General features: G+C 62.8%; 1 protein-coding gene across 13 annotated transcripts; it reads right to left on the reverse strand.

The window, feature by feature from the left end:
• Positions 1 to 77: 77 nt before the first annotated feature.
• UBTF (upstream binding transcription factor) lies at positions 78 to 19,698 on the reverse strand. 13 transcript variants are annotated; one of them, XM_040617545.1, is made up of 22 exons: positions 19,552 to 19,698; positions 15,460 to 15,591; positions 12,288 to 12,463; positions 11,897 to 11,980; positions 11,045 to 11,200; positions 10,237 to 10,301; positions 9,471 to 9,600; positions 8,885 to 8,995; positions 8,447 to 8,580; positions 7,870 to 8,011; positions 7,482 to 7,523; positions 6,579 to 6,692; positions 6,227 to 6,382; positions 5,574 to 5,729; positions 5,230 to 5,340; positions 5,052 to 5,140; positions 4,656 to 4,845; positions 4,324 to 4,371; positions 4,035 to 4,103; positions 3,481 to 3,627; positions 2,992 to 3,111; positions 78 to 2,574 (listed from the first exon to the last, which is right to left on the reverse strand). In XM_040617545.1, the coding sequence occupies exons 2-22, from the start codon at positions 15,515 to 15,517 to the stop codon at positions 2,461 to 2,463; spliced, it is 2,412 nt and encodes an 803-aa protein (XP_040473479.1). In that variant the 5' UTR covers positions 15,518 to 15,591; positions 19,552 to 19,698; the 3' UTR covers positions 78 to 2,460. The 13 variants fall into 13 exon arrangements, with proteins under 13 accessions (XP_040473479.1, XP_040473480.1, XP_040473477.1 ...); XM_040617546.1 differs by lacking the exon at positions 19,552 to 19,698 and adding an exon at positions 19,227 to 19,251; XM_040617543.1 differs by lacking the exon at positions 19,552 to 19,698 and adding an exon at positions 18,820 to 19,128.
• Positions 19,699 to 20,395: the final 697 nt, after the last annotated feature.

The following is a 20,395-nucleotide window of genomic DNA, read 5'->3' on the forward strand; positions in this document are numbered from 1 at the left end:
TTTGTGGCAGTGCCAAAATGCACTCAGGTTCAACTCTCTTGCAGCGCAAACGCCTTTTCCCCCAATTGTCGGCGCTGTAAGAATTTTTCATTTTTATTATTTTTTTTTAAACAGAAAAAAGAAAAAAAAGGCGGGTTTTTTTTGTCTTTTTTTTGTACTAAAAACACATCCACTAAAACACGACGGTGCTGGGTACATTCAGCAGGAAAAGGGATGGGTTCCCCTTAGGGGAAGGGGATGGGGGGGGGGGGCATTAAAAATTGGGAAGAAAATTAAAGGAAAATACCAAATGGAGGGGGGGGGGGGGGAGGGAGGGGGGGGGCAGAGGGACGGACAGACGGACATGGGGGGGTGGGGACACGACACCAGCCGGGTTCTCTTCGGGGCCCCGGTCCCAGGGGGAACACGGGGGGATTGTCCATGTGGGGGCACCCAGGTTCACCCCCCCACCCCAGGGCTGGGGTCCATTTCCCCAAAATGGTGGTTTTTCAGCCCAATTTGATGTGAGAGGCCACGAAGGGGGTGTCACACACACACACCCCCAGCTCTGAGGGGGTCCTTGGTTGTGTTTTGGGGTGACTCAAGGTTTGGGGGGGGGGGCTGGATTTGGGGTGCTGAGAGCAGCAAACCCGAGGGGCAGTCATGGCTGGGGGGGGTGAGGCCCCGTGGGACCCCACCCTTGCAGCCAGAAACCCCCCAAACCTGCAGCATACCCACCCCCCCCAGCCACCTGCTGAGCTGATTTGGGTGAAAAGAAGAGAAAAATGGCTAAATTAAAGCACACAAGAAAAAGCCCCCCCCCCCCCAGCCTCCCCTCCCCAACCTGGAGGGGGGGGGGGAAGATGCCCCCCACCCCCTTCCCTGGGGTCCCCCAAATCCTGTCCCCCAGCCCAGCTCCTCTCCGGGGACAGGACAGGGGGGACCAGAAGGGACAAACCTTGTGCCCCCCACCCCTCACAGAGTGGGGGTCTGGGGTGGGTCCCCCAATTGCACTGGGCATTCTGGGGGGGGGACAGGGACGGGGGGGGGGACAGGAACCCTGCAGGGAGGTGCCGTGGGATTGCTGGTGCTCATGTCTGCTTAAAAAAAAAAGGAGGGGGGGGCCCTGGACAGGCACTGCCAGCCCCCCCCCCCCGCCACGCACCCACTCCGGTCCCCGCAGCCCCATCCTCCTCCCAGGGAAGGGGGCATCGATCCCCCCAAAATAAACCCAAACCGCACCAATATTTACAGCATGGCCAGGGGGGTCGGGGACGGCAGGAGCCCCCCCGGTGAGGCAAACTGGGGGTAACTGGGACAAGGGGAGCACTGGTTCCCCCCCAGGGTTTGGGGCGAAGGGAGAGGAGCAGCTTCACCAGACACGGAGGGAAAAATGGGGGGAGGGGAGAAAAAAATAAAAGATGTATCTTTCTCGTTTTATAAAAAGGAAAAGAAAAAAAAAAAGAATAAAATAAAATACAACAGCACAACAACCAGCGACAACACCGAGGGGCGCCCCGGCAGCACCCCCACGCCCCCCCCTTGGTCACGCTGAGCAGCCAGGACCCCGGGCGGGCAGGAGCCACGCGTGCCACGGCCCCGGGTGCCCCCCCGGCACACACGCTCACACGCTCACACACGCACGCCCATCCCCCGTCCCAGCCCCCCCCCCCCCCACCACGGGGACACGCCGGGTGGTCATGTCTGTGGCCGGCGTTCCCAAGTGCCATGGATGCAGAGGTCCCGGTGAGCTCCCAGTGCAGCTTCCAGACTGTACAAGAGTTGGGGGGGTTGGGTTGGTTGGGTTTTTTTTGGGTGGGTGGGTGGGCAGCCCCGAGATGCTGGGGGGGTGCACAGAGAGGGGAGGAGGGGGCAAGGAAGGAGACATCCCAACAGCTGAGTCCTGAGCAACTCGGCTCATGCTCTGCACCCCAGGCTGGGAGGGTCTGCACAGGGGTGGTGGTGGGGGGTGGTGGCATTTGTTTGGGACTTTTTAATAAAAAAAAAAAAAAAAAAAAAAAAAAAGGGGTGGGGTGGGGGTATTTGTTTTTTTCCTGTGTGTTTTTGTTTTCTTTCTATAAAGTCCGGAGCTGGCAGCAAGGGTGTGAAGGCGGTGAGGATGGGGTGATTCTCTGAAAATAATGAAATCTCAAAAAAAAAAAAAAAAAAAAAAAAAAAAAAAAAAATCGCTTCCCCTCCCTCAGTAAAGGGAGAATAAATGGGAGGTGGGAGGGACAAGGGGGCTCACCCTTTCCTCTCCCCCCAGCCAAGGGGAGGAGCAGCCCCTGGCTCCCTCTTGGTAGTGTGAGCTCGGCGGAGGGGTTCCTCCGGCCCCCGCTCCCCGGGTTGGGGGGTCCCACGGGGGGCTGTGGCTCACCGGGTGGGGCAGGAGGAAGAGGAGGAAAAGGTTTTGGGGGGCTGGGGGTGGGATTCGGGACCGAAACCGAGAAACCAAACAACGTTACTAAGAGCTTGGCTGCATCAGTTGGAGTCGGAGTCAGAGGAGTCCCCAGAGGAGGAGGAGGAACTGCTGCTGCCCTCTGAGTCGTTGTCATCCTCATCCTCATCATCCTCATCCTCGTCATCGTCGTCGTTCTGGGGAGGGGGGCATGGCAGAGAGGACGGGGGGGTTAGCGGCAGGGTGGGGGGGCCCCAGCTGCTGTCCATCATCTCCCCCTGGCCCCCTGCTCACCCTCCCCACTGTGGCACAGGGGGTTCCCCACGGAGCAGGGGGTGCGACCCCATCCCTCCCACCGCTGCCACCCCAGGGTGGGGGGGATGGAGGGGGGACATGGGGCGGGAATGAATTTGCAAGGGCTCAGCTCAGGGGTGCCAGAAGGGGGGGAGCGTGCCGGAGCAGCGCGCGGGGGTCCTACCCTCACCTCTGCCACTGCCTCGCTACACGATCTGAGGTAGGGTACCCGACCCGCCTCGTGCCTCAGTTTCCCCCCTCTAAAGCCAGGGAAGGAAGAGGCGTGAGCTGAGACCAACGAGGGGGTCGAAACACCTCACCTGTCCGGTGGCGAGCACAAGGCACGGACACGGTTTCTGGCCCCAGCGCCATCCAGCATACTCTGATTTCAGTTGCACCGGTGTAAAACTTTGACTCTGGTGACTTACTCGGCATTCACACTGGCGCAAACGGAGCCGAGACCAGACTCAGTATCTCCACCAGGAAAAAGACAGGAGATTTTTCTCTGCTCACTGGGGGCTCTGCACAACCCGCACCTCTACGTCCCGAGGCTGCTCCTAACTACGCCCCGCGGCTGCTCCTCGCACCCTCCCCGGGGACGTCGGGGGTGTGTGTGGGGGTATCCCATTCCCCTTCGCCTCCCCGTGTCCCCCTGCTTCCCGGGAGCTCCTCCACCATGGTCCTATCTGAGCCCGGGTGCGGACGCCCAGCCCTGGAGGGTCGGTGGGGGGCAGAGCAAGCAGTATGGGAGCGGAGCGGGGCCCGGGTCGGCCCCAGCGCCCTCCCCGCGGCACGCACCGCAGCCTCACCTCGTCCCCGTCCTCACTCTCCTCCTCGCTGCTGGACTCTGAGGAGTCGCCACCTTCCTCTGAAGAGTCACCGTTGTCATCGTCATCGTCCTCATCTTCATCGTCGTCTTCCTCCTCTTCTTCCTCCTCGTCGTCATCCTCTGACTCCTGTGGCGTGGGAGAGGGTTGGTCATAGGCAGAGACCCTGGGACACACCAGCACCCCTGGGTGCACCACCCCATCCCTGGGTTCCTCCACCCATGGAGCAGGATCAGGTGGCTCCTCCCGCATGTCTTCCTGGGAGCCTTTCCCCATTTATCTTACAAATGGCCCCAAAAAGGCTCCAGGAGCGGATGCAAGCTTATGTCGTAGACTACAGGGGGTCAAAACTCAGACCCAGGTGGATTCTGAGCACAGATCTGGGGAGGACCCTTGGTTTATGGTCTCAGCAAAGGGGAGGCAGAAGAAAGCACCAGGGATGCCTCGGACAAGAGGTCTGGGTGTCCCCCCCCCCAGGGCGCCTTCCCCAGAGAGGAGGGTGCTGTGTGCCCCCAGCACGGCCACGGTGCACTCACCGACTTGGACTGCATGGTTGGCTTCATCTTGGGGTTGGGGCCCCGGATCTTCCCTATGCTCTTACGTTTCTGCAGGGGGAACAGAGCAAAACCGTTTTAGAGCTGCAGGGCTCGAGCTCAGCAGCTTCCCACCGCCCAGCAGGGAGAAAACCCCACCGCCAAGCTGCAAGGGGCACATCCCTCGGGGGCGTTCTCCTGAGCCCGGCTCATCAGCTGCTCAGCCCAACCTCACCCCGGGCTAGCCCCAAGCCCCCCGGGCCCCCCCGGCGATGCTGGGGGGGATACTCACGTTGGAAGTGTGTTCCTTGTAGGCGGCCCGCTCCTGGGGCGAGAGGCTCTGCGGAGACAGGGGAGACAGTCAGGGGCAGGGAGGGCCAGGCAGGCACGGAGCGGGGCACGGAGCCGAGAAGGACTCCAGCACAGGGCACCCCCTCCCCACATGCATTTTTTTTTTTTAATTTTTTTTTAAAGGCTCTTTAAGTTACAAAATGCCAAAAAAGGGTCTGGAGATGGTGGTTCCCAGAGGAAGGCTGTGAGCAGAGATCACGCCAAGCATTCCCAAGAACAACTGATCCCAGAGCCCTCCGGTGCCGCCACCAGGTATCAGGACTCAGCACCCACCTTGAGCCAGATGTCGAGGTGTACCCTGTACTGTTTCTGCTGCTCCTCTGCCAGCTTTTTGTAGTGGTCCTTCTGGCCCTGGGAGATGCGCTGCCAGCGGCTGCCGATCTCCACCATCCGTTCCTTCAGCGGGAGGTGGTTCAGCTCCCCGTTTGACAGCAGCTCCTGGGAGAATTTCTGATAACCGTTCCTGCAAAGGGGGGAACACGGAGAGCGGATCAGACGGCACGCACAAAGAACCCAGGTGTCCGCAAGCAGCCCACAGTAACCGTCATCCGTCCCCACCATGGTCCATCCCATGCTCCCTCCACCCCGGTGCTGCTCCAGGCTCTTTTGCACCAGCCCGCTTGCCTGGCCAGATCTAACTTTTCAGACCCCAGACCCCCAGGTACTCACATGGGAGGTTTCTTTGGCTCTCCCTGGAACTTCATTTTCTTGGCGGAGTTGGTGGAGCACGGAGGGGCCCGCATCTCACTCAGCTCCCTCTGAGTCAGAGAAGAAAGAGGGGTCAGGGAGACAGGGGCAGCGCCGGCCATGGGTATGTGGCGAGGGGCAGGAAGGAGCAAGGACCCACCTCGTATCGCTTCTGATCCTCCGCTGCTTTCTTGATCCACATCAGCTTCTCCTTCTTCTCCATATTGTTCCAAGTGACCTCCATCGCCTTAAGTGCCTTCCCCCGGTCGTTCTGTGCCACAGAACCCCGCACCACATTAGAGGCGCCCAAGATTCCCAGGACGCCAGCCTGGCCCCCCCAAGCACTGCGGGGCACCCACTCCCTTGCTGTGACCCTGTCCTCCCCGTGGCTCCCAGCCCCAACCCACTGCCTCAACTGTGAAAGCAGGGGAGATGGTGCTGGGCAATTCCTGCTGGCGGGAGCAACGATCCCACTTCCAGCTCCTTTCCCAGCCCACTCCTCACCTTGAAACGAGCCAGGTAGTCACCGATGACGCTCTGTTGCCAGATCTCCTCAGCTGTCTTGGGAGACTCGGGCAGCTTCCCACGCTCCTCTTTATCTGAGCTGTGCTTCTTCTCTGACTGCGCCTTCATCGCTGCCTCCCGTGCTTTGTACTTGGCCTGCGCAGGGGTGCACGGTGGGGGTGAAGGGGCAGCGTGGCCACCTGGGCACGAGCCCCCGGCCACCAAGCACTGCGAGGGCAGGCAGCAGGACGGCGCAGCTGCCCCCAGTGCTGTTCCCATGGTAGCACCAGCAGCCCCCCAGTACACACCCTCCCACCTCAGGACTCCCACCACTAGAAAAACCATCCAGTCTTTAGACTGTGGCTCAAGGACCCTCCAAGGCTTCTCAAGTTGCTGGATTTTGACCCACTAGGTCACGAGAGGGAGAGGGCACAGCTGGCAGCACCCATCAGTGCTGGCACCAGCGCCTGGGTGATGGCTCACTGGAGCTGCGATGCTCCTGGGGACAATCGTCCCCCAGCTGCAATGCTGGGGGACAAGCAAAAAGCCCCTTGCAGCAGCACAAGGACAGGCAGTGTCCCCCGGACTGCTGGAGACGCCCAGTGGAGCAGCAGAGACAGGGATGGAGGAGAAGGGTCAGGGATGGTACCAACCTTCTTCTTCTCGGAGAGGTCATTCCACATGCGGGCCAGGAGCCGGGTCAGCTCACTCTCTGACAGCTCCGGCCGCTCCTCCTGCAGCTGCTTCCGCTTCTCCTCCGAGAAGATGAACATAGCGGAGATGGGCCGTTTGGGCTTCTCTGAGCTGGCCTGGGGGAGGGACGTGGGACCGTGGCTAGGAGCAAGCCCACTGAGGGACCTGCCTTGCACTGGTAGCCTCCAACCCCAGGAATAACATGGTTGAAGAGCCATGGAGCGAAACCCTCAAAACACCACAAGATGCCAGCAACCCCATCCCACGTCTCTGGCACATGCTGCCCCATCTCTCTCTGGTTGCTGCTCTCACCTTGCCAGTCTCTGGTGAGGACTTTTTGGATGCTGGACTCGTTGCCCCTTTCCGGTTGCTGCCCAGCATCTTCTCCTCGCCTAGCACCCGCTGCTGCTCCTCCTCAGGCAGGCTCTGTGTGGCACAGCAGGAGAGACACGGTTAGCTGGCCTGACACTCACCAGGCTTTGATGCAGTCAGGGAACAGGGACGCTGGGGAAGGGGAGCTAATGCACTCAGCTGTCCTCACCCAAAGACCACCCCAGCCAGGGCCAACGGCAGGCACCGCAAGCCTGGGAGCGCAGCTTGGAGGTCCCCATGCCTGTGTCACCCCCATCATCGGGCAACATCCCTCCTCCCAACCCTGTTCCCTCCCCGGCTCAGTCTCATCTGCTTCGCCTCTGCCAAGGCAGGGTGGGCAGGTGCCCCAATCCGGGTGCACCCCTGGGTTTTCCACCCCCTGCCCCTGCAGATGCAGCGGGGGCCGCGTCACGTCCGCCCAGGGGCCGAGCATGATGGCAGGCTGAGCTCCGCGCGGCTCCCCCCACCTACGCCCCAGCCAAGGGAAGGAAGCGAGAGACTCGCTGCCGCCTGCACAGCCGCAGCTGCTGCCAGCAACCCCTCCTCCAGCAGCAGCTCTCCACTCACCCCCGCTTCCCCTGCCAGCCTGGGGGACTGTCCCCACCTCCCAGTGCCTAACAGAGACACTGGCTCAGGCATTAGGGCAGCTGAGGAAGGGTCAAGACTATGTGCAAACACCTCTGCACCAGCACCCATGGCTGGGTCCAGCCACCTTTGGGGGGAGCAGAAGAGGGCAGCATCAGCGCAGCCCCTGTTTAACCCATTCCAGCCCCTGGGCAGGGCTCCCTCCCCACGTTTGGGGTCTCCCGCACCCAATGGCTGAGGCACCCCCACAGCACTCACCTCCAGGAAGCGGAGGAGCTCAATCTCGTAGTCTTTCTTTTTCTGGAGGGAGACAGAAGCGTGTGGTTACACAGGAGATCCCCCGCCCCACCCCGGCCTCACGCAGTCCCTGACCCAACCTCAGCCCGCCCGGCACAGCATCCTCCACCCAGACCATCTGCTGGTCCCACACACACAGAGCGGGGAGACAGAGGACGAAGGGAGGTGACAGAGGACCTCCAGGGGAACTGGCGGTCGAGATGACACAAACAGGCACTGAGGAAGGGTGAGGGGCTCACTTCCAACAAGATGTGTAGCCCAAGCTCTCCCAGCCTGCTCCTCCTTTCCTTCCCCATAGCACCAGCGCCCATCGGCCTGTCCACCCATCTTTCCATCCTCAGCCATGCACCTGATCACACTTTTTGTGGTACGCGTCCTTTTCCTTCTGGGAGAGCAGTTTCCACTGCTGGCTGCACAGCACCATCCGCTCGGTGCTGGGCACGTCTTTCATGTTGGCCATCAGCTCTGCACAGTACAGGGAGTAGCTATTCCTGCAACCGATGGAGGGACCCAGCATTAGGGACAACCTGGCGCACTCACGTCCCCTCCGCAGAGCTAGCTGGGTGCTCAGAGCCCCCCAAGACCTCCCAGGTGCACTGGGCAGTGAAGTGCTGTGCCAGAGGTGCCTGCATTTGAGGGAATCGAGGGGCTGGATTTTCCCCCAACCTGGAGCACAACACCATTGCCATAAACCTTGCTCTGATTCTCCGTAAATGTATATGTAACTTATTTAAGGACCAGGTTAATGGCATCATTGACAGTCTGTACCCATGGTCCCAGAAATGATCGGGGCTCTCCAAGCCAGGCAGAGCCTCAGCTTCCTCATTAGCCAGAACCCACGACTGCCCAAGCCGGCCAAGAGCCTGAAGCCATAGCTCCTAGAGGGACACATCCCTTGCGCCCAGACAGGGAGGGACAGGACTCACGGAGGTGGCTTTGTGGGTCGTCCGTCAAACTTGTCCTTGAGCTGCCGTTCCGCCTTGGTGAGGGTGGAGCGGGTGATGCCCTCCTCGCTGATGTTCAGCTCGGGGTGCTTCTGGATGTAGTCACGCATGATCTCCTGCAAAGGCCAGAGAGCGGTCAGGAGAGGGGCTCCGATCCCCGCCTGGCTGGGGCCAGAGGAGGAGGAAAGAGAAGCCAACCATTGTCCTAATCATCTCCCCAGTGGTACTTCTCCCTTCCCCGAATGTCGCTGGAGGAGACAGGGCTCAGACTCACTAGGGACCTACAAGGATCTAGCTGAACGCCCACGCTGGCTATCCGGTGAGGCTAGCTAGCTGCCGGTGGCTGTGGCCGGGAGGCAGAGTGGCTCAGAGTGAACGCAGGGACGAGTGTGGAGGGGAACGGGTGAGGCTGCTCCCTACCTCGTACTCCTTCCGCTGTTCCAGGGCCTTATGAATCCATTTCAGCCTCTTTTTATCCGAGAGTTGAGACCACTGCTTGCCCAGCGACTCTTTCACCTCCTTCGTGGTGGCCTGAAAACCCAAAGCCAGAGGTGAGGGCAGAGGGGTAAAATCCAAAAAAAGAAGGGGGGGGGAGGGAAAAAAGGAAAAAAAAAAAGGCAAAAATAGTGTGGCCCGCCGTTTTGTCCCAGCGGCACCCATCTTGGGGCCGTGGGGTGGCTGCGAGCTGAGCTCGTGGCCGGGGAAGGGGGTGCGTGTGAGTGTGGGGCATGGCCAGAGGTGGAGGTCTGCGCTGGCAACCTGTCCTGCCCTGCCTCAGGCTGTGGTCACCCCTCTGACTGCAGGCAAAAAGCGGGGTCTGTACCCCTGAGCTTCTTCCAGATGTGCAGAGCCCCGTCTTACCTCCATCCAGACTGCTGGGAGCTTCTAGCAGCGTCTTCCATCCCGTCCCCCCCCTAAAATTGCTTCTCTCATTTCCCCCTCCTCTCCCCCCAGCAGCGGGGTGCAGGACCCCTCGACACTCACACTCACACGCACTCCCACCCACCGTACTCACATCTGGACGCACTTTCAAGTAGATTTTCTTCTCGTGGTTGTACCACAGCTGCTGGGGGGTCTTGGGTTTTTCAGGGACATCAGATTTCTTGGCGTTCTGGATGAGATCCGGGTGATCTTCCCTTTACCCGGCAGGGAGGTGGGGAAGGGAGAGCGTTACGGAGGTCGCAGGCAGGAGAGCACCCCCTAAACCTCCCCACTGAGGGGTAACCGTCACCGCAGGGCTGAGCCTCCATGGGCTCGGATAATCGGGGGGTGGGTGGGTTTGTCTGTCCCCAAAAAGAGCAGGAGGGTTGTAGGAGACATTCGAGCCCACCCCTCCTGGGGGAGCATCAACTACAAGCGCTGCCTTTCATGTGCCGGGCAGGGCTGCATCCCTGGAGCAGCGGTGGGTCATGGGGAACGCCAGGACCCACCTGGGTCACAGCAACCACATTCCAAGGGAACCTTTGGGGGGAACGGGGTGGCCACCACAGCTTTTCACAGCGCTGGTGGCAGGGCTCCTGTCCTCCCCTTGCAGACCCTAACCCCCAGAGCGTGGCCAGTCCTCCACTCTCTCCCCTTCACCAACACCAAGTCTCCCAACCAGATGGCTGCTCTCAGACACCTTCTCCTTGCTTTTTTTTTTCCAGCATCCCCTCGTCCTTTCTGCCTTCAAGACACAGAGCCCATCAGAGCTTCGACTCTGAGCTACATGCAGGAGGGGAGACTGGGTCTGCCCAGAGCGGGAAATGGGGCGGGGGGGGCTGCCTGCTCACCTGAACCTTGCCAGGTTCCTCTCAAACTCCTGCTTCTCTCGCTGGAAGTCCTGGATGTATTTCATCTGGGGACACAAAGTCACCAGGGAGGTGGAGAAGGACGTCAGCACTGGTGAACGGGCAGGCAGATACATCCCTGTCGACCCTGCCAGCTGGGCAGCCCACAGCCCCAGTGGGACTCAAAGGCTCCCCAGCCCATCAGACCAGTCCTGCAGCTCCCAGCTGAGGGTTTCCAGCCTGCCTCGGGATTGAGAGGCAGGATCTCCCCTCTCTCCCTGCACCCCAGCAGCCCTGGGCAAGAGGGCACAGCAGGGCTTTGTGCCCTGGACCTGTCCTGCTGGTGGCAAACCCACCCAGGATGAAAGCTGGGACACCCAAAATGCCTGCCCAGGCTCCGGCCAAGCCCAAGGCCACCTCCAGCATCTCGGAGCAAAGCCGGCCCCTCCATCCCTCACTCGGACAGGGAAGCCGCGGTGGGGCGTGTGATCTAACCCCAGCGTTAAATACAGATCCACCCAACAGCAAAGTCATCATCCAGGTCCGTCTGGAAGAGACGGACACGGGACAGACCCAGCCAGCCTCCACCCCACAGATCCTGGGAACAAGGACAGGAAAAGCAAAGGGAGTCTTACTGGTCTGACGGGACTGAACAAGCACCCAGGCCTTCTCTCACTGAGAGCCGGATTAAACCCTCACCAGGCAGAGGCTGGGCTCTACTGGTTTTACTGGGAGAGCTGCACAGGCAAAGCCCAGCACGCAGAGGCACACAAGTGGGAAGGGGCTTGCTAACTCCCCCCCCACCCCGTACCTTTTTCTTTTCAGGAAGCTCCTTGTACTTCTTGGACAGGATCTTGGTGAGATCCAGGTTGCTCATTTCAGGGTGAAGCTTGGCATATTTGGCCCGCTTCTCCATGAAGAAGCGGAAATAGGGAGTCAGGGGCTTCTTGGGGAAGTCGGGGTGTTTCTGGGGAGAGAGCAGAGTGGCAGATGCTGAGTGTGGAGCCGGCAGCACTGTGGAGGGCATGGCCAAACCCTGCCAGCTCCCAGCTCCCGCTGGTACTGGCGGAGACCTGGCCTCCATCCAGCCCTGCTGGTGATCCGGCTCCCTGACTTGGGAACACCCCAGCTTTGCAGGGAAGGCAGGGAAAAATGCTGGGCACAAGGACTCCCTTCCCCAGGAACTACAATATCCCAGGGCATCTCAGGAGCAGCCTCCAGCCATCCAGAGCTGGGGGCACAGCGGCTGTGCTGCAAGAGGGGAAACTGAGGCAGAAGGCAAGGATGGGACCCACCTCCTGGGGACGGCTGGTGGCAGAGCACTGGCTGCCCCAAGGCCGCCTGGACAAAAGCAGCACCCCACCCGACCCAGCAGGCCAGGAATAGGACAGTGGCTTCCCGGCCCCCCGGTGCTAAACTTGGATGCAGGCTGCCAGCAATACAGCCAGCCATATTAAATGTACCCTGGACTTGGCCTGGGCCCAGAGCCCGCAGCCTGCGGAGCCTTGGGCAGCCGGCCGCGGGGATTACGGGCGGTGAGGTGCCTGCAGGGACTCTGGTGGCAGAGCCACATGGATCTGGGGTGCCACGTGGGTGACAGGCCCCTGTCCCGGTGAAGGAGGAGGTCCCCCTTTAGGGACCGACCACAATTCCTGCCCAATACCTTGAGCTTTTTGCCCTTGTAAGGATTCTTCACATGCTCTTCAGCATCCATAATGAGCTCCGTGAGGGTCCGAAACTTCCTCACCTGTGGGGTAACAAAGGGCCACAAACATGAACAGGCTGCACGCGGGGGACAGGGCAGATGCCTGCTTGGCACTGAGCCATTCTCAGCACAGCTTGAACCCACAGGGTTTCCTAACACCACCGGGCAAATGACCCATCCCAGCACCTCCGAGGGGTTCGCAATGCCGATGGCAACGTGACAGTGTCGGCACTAATGGCCGAGGACTTGGGGCGCTGGACTTGAGCGATTCAAACAGTCCCAGAAGGTCACCAGGATGCTTGGTCCCTCTCACAGAGACCCCTCTGAGCCCCGCGCGGCTGTCGATTACCTCATTAGAAATCTCCATCCACTTCATCTTGCACATCTCCCCCGAGAAGTCCTTGAAAGCCACTTTCTCCCAGTCCAGGTGGGACTCGGTGGTTTTGAACTTGCTCCCGTCGTTGGAGGGCAGGTTATTCTTCATGCACTCCAGCAGAGTCAGCATGTCCTCCTGAGACCAGCGGTCTGGGCAGCAAAGAAACAGGCTTAGCAGCAGCAAGAGGCAGGCAGCCTTCCCGGCAGGACATGGGGACTACAGCTCCCAGCGTGCAGCTCTGGACCGCACGCCAGGACACGTAATCTCCACATGCTGCCTCTCAAGATTAAAGATCAAAGGGACATGGCTGTTTCCATCACCCTCGAGCAACTTTCTACGGGCCAAAACAATCCAGGCAAAGCTAGAAAATCCACTCAGTGCAAACCAGAGGGACTCGCTCATCCCAGTACACCATCAGATAAGGCAACAGCTCTGCCGTGCGGGAGCAGAGGGCTATTTCCTACACACAGGAGCGAAACCCTGCGGAGCAAGACGGGAGCAACGTGCTCTCCAGCCAAGGAGGAAACAGGGAAACCCACTTTCTAAGGGGAGAAGATGTGTCCGGAGCAATGGGAAAACCCCAGTGCTGCTTTTCCTTCAACTTGGAGAGCCTTGCCATCACCCAGGACCTAGCTCCATGTTGACCTCTGCCAAGGTCAAAACTCAAGAGACAATAAAGCAAGGGGGGCAGAGCCCAGCACAGCCTCCCCGTCTTGCAGCAGGCTCCCTGATGGAGCAGGGGCGATGGTTACGCCACCCCATCATCCCCTGAGCTGCCAGGAGAAGAATCCCCAGCTCCCGTACGGACAAGCTGCTGGGCTGACAGGATGGGCACGTGGCAAAAACAGGGAGCCTGGAGCAACCAGGAGGCCCGGACTCACAGCAGCCCCATGCTGGGACAGGCAGCGGGCAAGATCTCCCAGCACTGACTGCCTCATCCAGCACCGACTCTGGGGCTGCTTCCTTGCCAGGGGAATTCCTCTGCTGGGCTGTGCACCAGCTGGGGAGAGGAACCCTGGGTGCTCTGCAAAGATGGGTGGCCCTGGGGAAAAGCAGCGGGCCCTGGGAGCGGAAAGAGAGGTCCCTGGGGACGGGCTGGAGGAGGAGCAGTGCCCCAAGCTGCACACCCACACAGCCCTGCCTGCTTCAGCCTGGGACAGGCACCCAAGCCCAGGGGCTCCCCAGGTGTGGGACTGGCTCTCCACAGTGTCCCCTGCCCCACACCACCACCGGGCGAACACTGGGGTGTTCCAAGCTGCCTAAGGGACGCAGCGCATCCCGGTGAGATGTGGACAGCGCAAGCCGGTCATGGATGAGGGGAGGACCTTTCTCCCACCGCCCCCAGGAATGAAAACAAGCTCCCAGAAATACCCAGCTGTAGCTCTCCCTCCGCTCAAACTCAGTGTGCACAAAACCACCACCTCTGCCTGCCTCCATGTCCTGCCTCTGCATCCGTCTTGTGGAGGGCAACCGCCCCATTGAGCCCCAAACCCGCGTGCGGGGTGTTAAAGGACACACAGGACCCACAGGTAGGGGTGAGGAGCACAGCCAGAACCTGTCCCCCCACCCCACTTTGCCTCCTGAGCCTGTAAGGTTGGGGGTCCAAGGCAGGAACAGTTTGAGATCCAGATGGTCTCTAAGGTTACCTCATCAGGTCTGTTAGTGATTAACTGGGGGCAGGGGGAAGATAGAAAGAGCCCCCCCCCCCACTCGCCCCCGCAACCATAAAGCATGGAGCCCAGTGGCTCAGGACGTGTCTCCACATCCCAGCTTCAGAGCCCCAAAATGTCACCATGGGGGAAAAGAGACAGGAACCTCCCATCCCCCCAGCACATCCTGGGTGGGAGTAGATCACAGCTGGGGGGACACCGAGCCCCAAATTTTGTCTTCCTATTTTTCCCATCCACTTTCATACCCCCCAGGCAAGGACCAATGAGGCAGAATCGGGCTGTGATGCTGGTGCCGACTTTACTTGCAGAAATCGGGAGAAATAACGGAAAGCAGCACAGCCGGGAAAACCAAGCGGGGAAGGAAAAGGGGATGAGACACCCCCCCTCCCCAAACCTGCCCCCATCAACAAGCCCCATGCCTCAGTTTCCCCTCTCCAACGCAGGAATGCCTCAAGACCTCTGGCCCTGTGTGACCCCCCCACCTCCTCCCGCCAGCAGACAGCTGAAATAACCACAGCCCACAGGAATACATAAAAAACTGTGGAAACATCCCAAAAACCTCGCCGGCAGCGGGGTGGGGACGACGGGGACCCCACACTCAGCCCCGCATTGCTCTTGTCCCCCTCCGACTGGCTGGGGTTTGCCCAAAAACTCTGGAATTGTGGAGTTCACCTGCCAAGATGAATGGGGCTGTCTGTGCCCTGGGACCGATTTATCCCCAGCTCTCCTGGCATCGGCCAGGCCAGGTCTATATTAGGAAAGCTGCCCCGGTGTAATTAAATCCATCTAAAGACCCAGCGAAGAACACGTGCTCCAGCTGGGTTCGCTCGGGGCAACAGACTGACTGCGGCAACGGAGGGAAGCTGGGGGGACTAGAGGGGTGAGGGGGGGCTGGGCTGCACCCCCCGGGGCTGGGGGGGCACCCAGGGAGTTTTTGGGTGGTGGGGTAGCAGAGCCCCGCTGCCCAGGCAGGCTGCCCCAATTAAAATGTCCCTTTTTTCTTGTTTTCCTGCCCCTTTTCCAATAAAAGCTGAACCTCTGATGTCATCCTGGGGTCTGGAAGCCGGAGGCCCAAGGTAACGACTCAGCTTTTAATGCAGCCCAGATGTGAACGGCAAAGGCAGCACCTCTTTGTGCCAGCCCCCCGGGCCCGAAACGCCAGCCACCCAAAAAGAGCATCCTCAGCGCTGCGAGCTGGTGGCCACCTCACCAGGACCAGGGGGGCTGCCGGCGCGGCACGTGCAGCCACACGCCAGCACACGTGTGCGTGCCCATCCGTGGGGGAGCCCGCACCGGTAAATCCCCCCCAAGCACTGGCACAGCCGGGATCGCGGCTCCTCCATCCCTTGAACAAAAGGGCCACGCCAATGTTTGGGGCTTTTTTTGCTGTTATTTTTTAAAACTGGCAGCGGTATTCCCGTGGGACCCCGGGGGGGGGGTGGGGGGGGTGGGGTTGTTGTTGCGGGGGGGCTCACCTTGGTTTTTGGGAGCTGTCATTTCCAAGTCTGCAGGGCACTCGGCTTCGCCGTTCATCCTCCACCTGCCTGCGCCCAGGACGGTCCCTGCCGGCTCCCTTGCGCGCTACCCGAGATCACTCCTGCTCAGCTCTGCAAGCAAAGGAGACCCCCGCTAGGCACCCCCCCCACGCTGGAGGGACCCCCAACCCCTGACGGGGAGCAGGGGGGCCTGACCCAGGCATCCATGCCCCCCCCCCAGAAGAATGAGGTACTGGGACCCTGTGAGGTTGGAGGGGACTTGGAGAGGAGGTGCAGGGCAGGCGCAGTAAAGGAGGAGGGTACATGGGGGGGTCCCCGAGATCCTGCGGGGGGTTCATGGAGGGGGGATTCTGAATGATGGCGTGACCCCCAGCCTAGTGGGGTGAGGAGAAAAGGGGTGCACGGGCAGGGGGACGAGGTTCGGAGGGGATGTCCCCGGGGTGGGGTGGGGCAGGATCCCAGGGGGATCCCCACAGATCCAAGGGGAGAAGGGTTCAGGGGGTCCCCTGTGGTGTGTGGGGGGTGTGGGATCCATAGGTGCGGGGTCAGGGGGATCTGAGCCAACAGGGCTCTAAGGGATCTTCCAAGCCGTGTTTGACCCCCCTGACAAAAAGTGGGTCTCAAAGGAAGGGACACCACGGATCAGGTGAGATCCCGCCAGGGCCAGGGGGCACGCTCGGAGGACAGAAGGATCCCCCAGATCCAAGGGGGGCTCGGGGGGCAGGCCCGCGGGCCTGGGGGCAGATTAATCCAGGAGGACAGGCCAGAGCAGGCCCCAGGGCTGGGGGATGTGGCTGGGCCTGGGCCTCCCAGGGGGGATCTAGGCCCCGGGGCTGAGGCAGGATCACCCTGGGGGCATCGGGGACTGCCCTGGGGGGGGGGCAGGACCCCCCAGGCCGCAGGAGGGATCGAGTATTGCCCTGGGGGGGCTGATCAGCTCCTGGGAGGGGGAACGCGGGGTTGACAGAAGGCAAGGGTGGGGTGGGGGGTGTGTAGGCCCCACCAGGCCCTGGGGGGATGCAGGGGGCAGGTCTGGGATTGCTGGGGGGGGGTATCAGTCCCAGGGGGGGGGATGGGGGTGCAGACCCCATCAGACCCTGGCGTGGGATCACCCCGGGGTGGGATGAGCCCTCGGGGCAGGGGGGGATGGCCCCAGGGCTGGGTTAGCCTCTGGGGTGGGCAGATCTGGGACCACCGCCGGGGCGGGGGGGGGGATGGATGGGGGCTCACCCCAGGGTGGGATCAGGGATCACCCCGGGGTGGGATAAGCCCTCGAGGGGGATGGGGGGGCGGATCTGGGACCACCTCGTGGGTTGGATGCGGGATCACCCCGGGGGTGGGATCGGCCCATCCCCCGGAGGCGTCGGCGGACCGGGGATCGCCGCGGGGGGGAGGGGGGTTACACCCGGAGGTAGGAAGGCGGGATCGTGGCAAGGGGAGGGATCCATCGGATCATCGCGGGGCGTGGCGGGGGCGATCGCGTTGCGCGCGCAGAGGGATCCCCGGGGGGGAGGGGGCGCGGGATCCCCCGGGGGGGGGGGGGGAACCGGATCCCGCGCCTGGGGGGGGGCAGAGGGGGGGGGGAGAAGGAGGAGGAGGAGGAGGCGGGGGAGGAAGGGGCCGGGCCGTCGGGCGGAGGCGGGGAGCCCGCACATGCCCTGCGCCGCCGGCCAGCTCCAGTCTCCTCCTCCGCCAGGCAGCAGGAACCGGGTGGGACCGAGCGCGGGCGGCCCCGGCGGCGCCTCCCCGGCCCCCTCCCGCCCCCGGTTCCCACCCGGGCGCCAGCGAGCCGCCTTCGCCTTCCCCCCCCCGCAGCACAGCCACCCCCCACCCCCCCGGGCAAGACAATGGAGGCGAGTCCGGGGGGCCGGGGGAAGCGGAGAGGGGCCGGGGAAGCGCGCCGCGCTTCCCCGGCCCCTCTCCGCTTCCCCCGGCCCCCCGGAGCGATGCAATGCGCCGCGGCTTGCCGCCGCCCCCCCCCCCCCCCGGCTCTCCCCATCCGCCATCCCCCCCATCGTTACCGGCCGGCGCGGCCGCTCTCCGCCGCGGCACACAATGGCCGGGCTGCGCCCGCCTCCGCCCGCCGCTCCTTCCCCTCCACCCGTGCAGCCGGCGCGGTTATAAAGCCGAGACAAACCCACCTCTCCGGGCTGCAAGGGGGAGGAGGAGGAGAGGAGAGAAGGAGGAGGAGGAGGTGGAAGGAGGAGGAGGAGGAGGGGGGGAGCTCGAGCCGAGCCGCCGCAGCCCCAGCCCCGCGCCGGAGCCGCTGGGGGAAGAAGAAGAAGAAGAAGGAGGAGGAGGAGGAGGGGGAAGGGGGGGCGGGGATGCCCGGCTGGGGGCGGCCGGGCAGCTGCAGCGAGCCGGGCGAGGGCAGCGCGACCTCCCCGCACCGACCCCCGGGGAGCGGCTCCTACCCAATCCTCCCCCCTTTTTTTCCCCACCGCCGCCCCCTCCTCTCCTCTTCCCTTCCCCCCCCCCCTTCTCCGCGACCCCTCCTCGAGCCCAGAAACACCCACCCACCCAGCGGGGGGCTGGAGCCCCGCTCCCGGTCCGGAGGGAAGAAAGGAAGAAAGAAGGGGGGAAGAAAGGCGAGGAGGGTGGGAGGGGGGGGGGAGGAAAAAAAAAAAGGGGTGTTTAAAAAAAAATAATCTATATATATAAAAAGAGAATAAGGGGAGGGGGGTATAAAGCGCGGCGGGGGGGAGCGGACGAGCCCGGGCACGCAGCCGGCGGAGCGCGGCGCCCAGCTCCCCGCCGCGGCGCGGGACTCACCCGGGCTGGGGAAAAACAACCGCCCAGCGCTGGAAGCCTGCCCCCGAAATCCAGCTGCGGCAGCCGGGAGGGAGGGAGGGCGAGCGGGAAGGAGGGAGGGAGCGAGGAGGAGGAGAGGGAAGGGAAGGGAAAGGAGGGAGGGGGGGCACACCGAGGCCGCCGAGCCGTGCGCTCCCCCCCGCCCCGAGCCCCAGCGCGGTGCCCCCCGCCGGCGCGGACGCGGCCGGGGCCGGAGCGGGCGGGCGGGCGAGACCCGGCGGCGGCTTCCTGCCCGCGGGGCCTGCGCGAAAACGAGCTGGTTTTGCTTTCCTCGATTAGGGGGGAAAAAAAAAAAAAAAAAAAAGCCGCCAAAACAAAAAAAAAAAGCCCACCCCACCGAGCGCAAGCCCCCCCGGCCGCGGCGGGCGGCGAGAGCCCGCGGAGCGGCGGCGCTTACCGAGCGCGGCGGCGGCGGCAGCCCGGGAGGAACAAAGCGCCTCCTCCAGCCCCGCCGGCGGAGCGGCGCGGCGGCGAATGGCGAGCCCGGGCGGCACGGCGCGGCACGGCTCCCCCGGCGCAGGCACGTACCTGCGGGGCCGCGGCTTTGGGGGGCCGCGGCTCGGCGGGGCCGGGGCTCGCTCGGCGGGGCCGGGGCGGGGAAGCGGCGGTTGAACGGCGGCCAGCTCTGCAGCGCTGGCCCCGGGCGTGGACGCGCTCCAGTCCCCGCAGAGACGATCGCGCTTTCCCCCGCCTCCATGGCGCTGCGTTTTCTCTTCCAATCAGCCGGGCTCTGCGCGCCGGGGTCCGCCGCCAGCCTCCGCCGCTCCCCAAGCGGCACCGCCGGCCGCCGCCGCCCCGCGCTCCCGCCGCTTTCGCCGTGTTTTTTATTGCTCTTTGCTTTTGCAACACTGTGGCGAGAAGAAAAAGAGGAGGAGGAGGAGGAGGAAGGAGAGAGGAGGGAAGGGGGGGGGAAAGGGAAAAAAAAATCTCCTTACATGTGCAACAATCCTCGCCCGGCGTTTGCATAAAAAAAAAAAAAAAAAAAAAAAAAAGAGAGAGAGAAAAAAAGGGGGGGGGAAGCGGAGGGGGGGGGGGGAAGCCGAGCCGAGCCGCCTCCCGCCCCGGTGGGTCCCCTCCGCCACGGCGGGGCCGCACTCCTTGCCCGCCCCGCGGCCCCGGGCAGCCCCGGGACACGGCCGCGGTGGGGGATCTCCCCGGCGGGGCGGGCGAGGGGCAGTTTCCTCCCCTCCCTCCGCTCCCCGCTCCCTTTCTCCTCTCTCTCTCTCTTAATTTTTTTTAATGCAATTTCTCCAACTCCACCTTTGTTGTGCTGGGCGTCATTCCCCGCAGCCAATCCCGGCCGGGCAGCTGCCTGCAAATTACCGGCCATCCCGAGCTGCCTGCAAATTACGGGCCATCCCAGGCTGCCGGCACAACACCGGCCGTTCCGGGCCCCGGCACCGGCACGGCCCCGGCCGCACACCCCCCACACCCCCCTCCGCTGCCGCCCGCCGGCCGGGGCTGCCGTGCGCGATGGCCGCCCGCCCGCCATGGCCGCTCCAGGCCGCCTGCGCGCTGCGGCCAGCCCGGCCATTGCACGGCACCGGCCCTCGGCGGGGCACCGGCCAGCCCGGCCGCTGCACGGCACCGGTGCTTGCACACTGCCATCCGCTTGCATACTACTGGCCAGCTCAGCCATTTGCACGGCACCGGTGCTTGCACGGCACCGGTGCTTGCACGCTACCGGCCAGCTCTGGCCATTTGCACGCTACTGGTGAGCTCCAGCCATTTGCATGCCACAGCCTGCTTGCATGCTACCAGCAAGCTCCGGCCATTTGCACACTACTGGCTGCTTGCACACTACTGGTGAGCTCTGGCCATTTGCATGCCACTGGCTGCTTGCACACTACCGGGCAGCTCTGACCGTGTGCACGCTACTGGCGAGCTCCAGCCATTTGCACACCATCAGCTGCTTGCATACCGCTGGTGAGCTCTGGCCATTTGCACGCTGCCGGCTGCTTGCACACTACTGGCAAACTCTGGCCATTTGCACGCTACCAGCTGCTTGCACACTACCAGTGAGCTCTGGCCACCTGCGTGCTGGTGCCCATCCGTGTGGTACTGGTGAGCTCCAGCCACCTCCGTGCCGGTGGCCAAGACGGCA

The sequence above is a fragment of the Falco naumanni genome, chromosome 18 (genome assembly GCF_017639655.2).
Source record: "Falco naumanni isolate bFalNau1 chromosome 18, bFalNau1.pat, whole genome shotgun sequence".
NCBI classification, from domain to species: Eukaryota; Metazoa; Chordata; class Aves; order Falconiformes; family Falconidae; genus Falco; species Falco naumanni.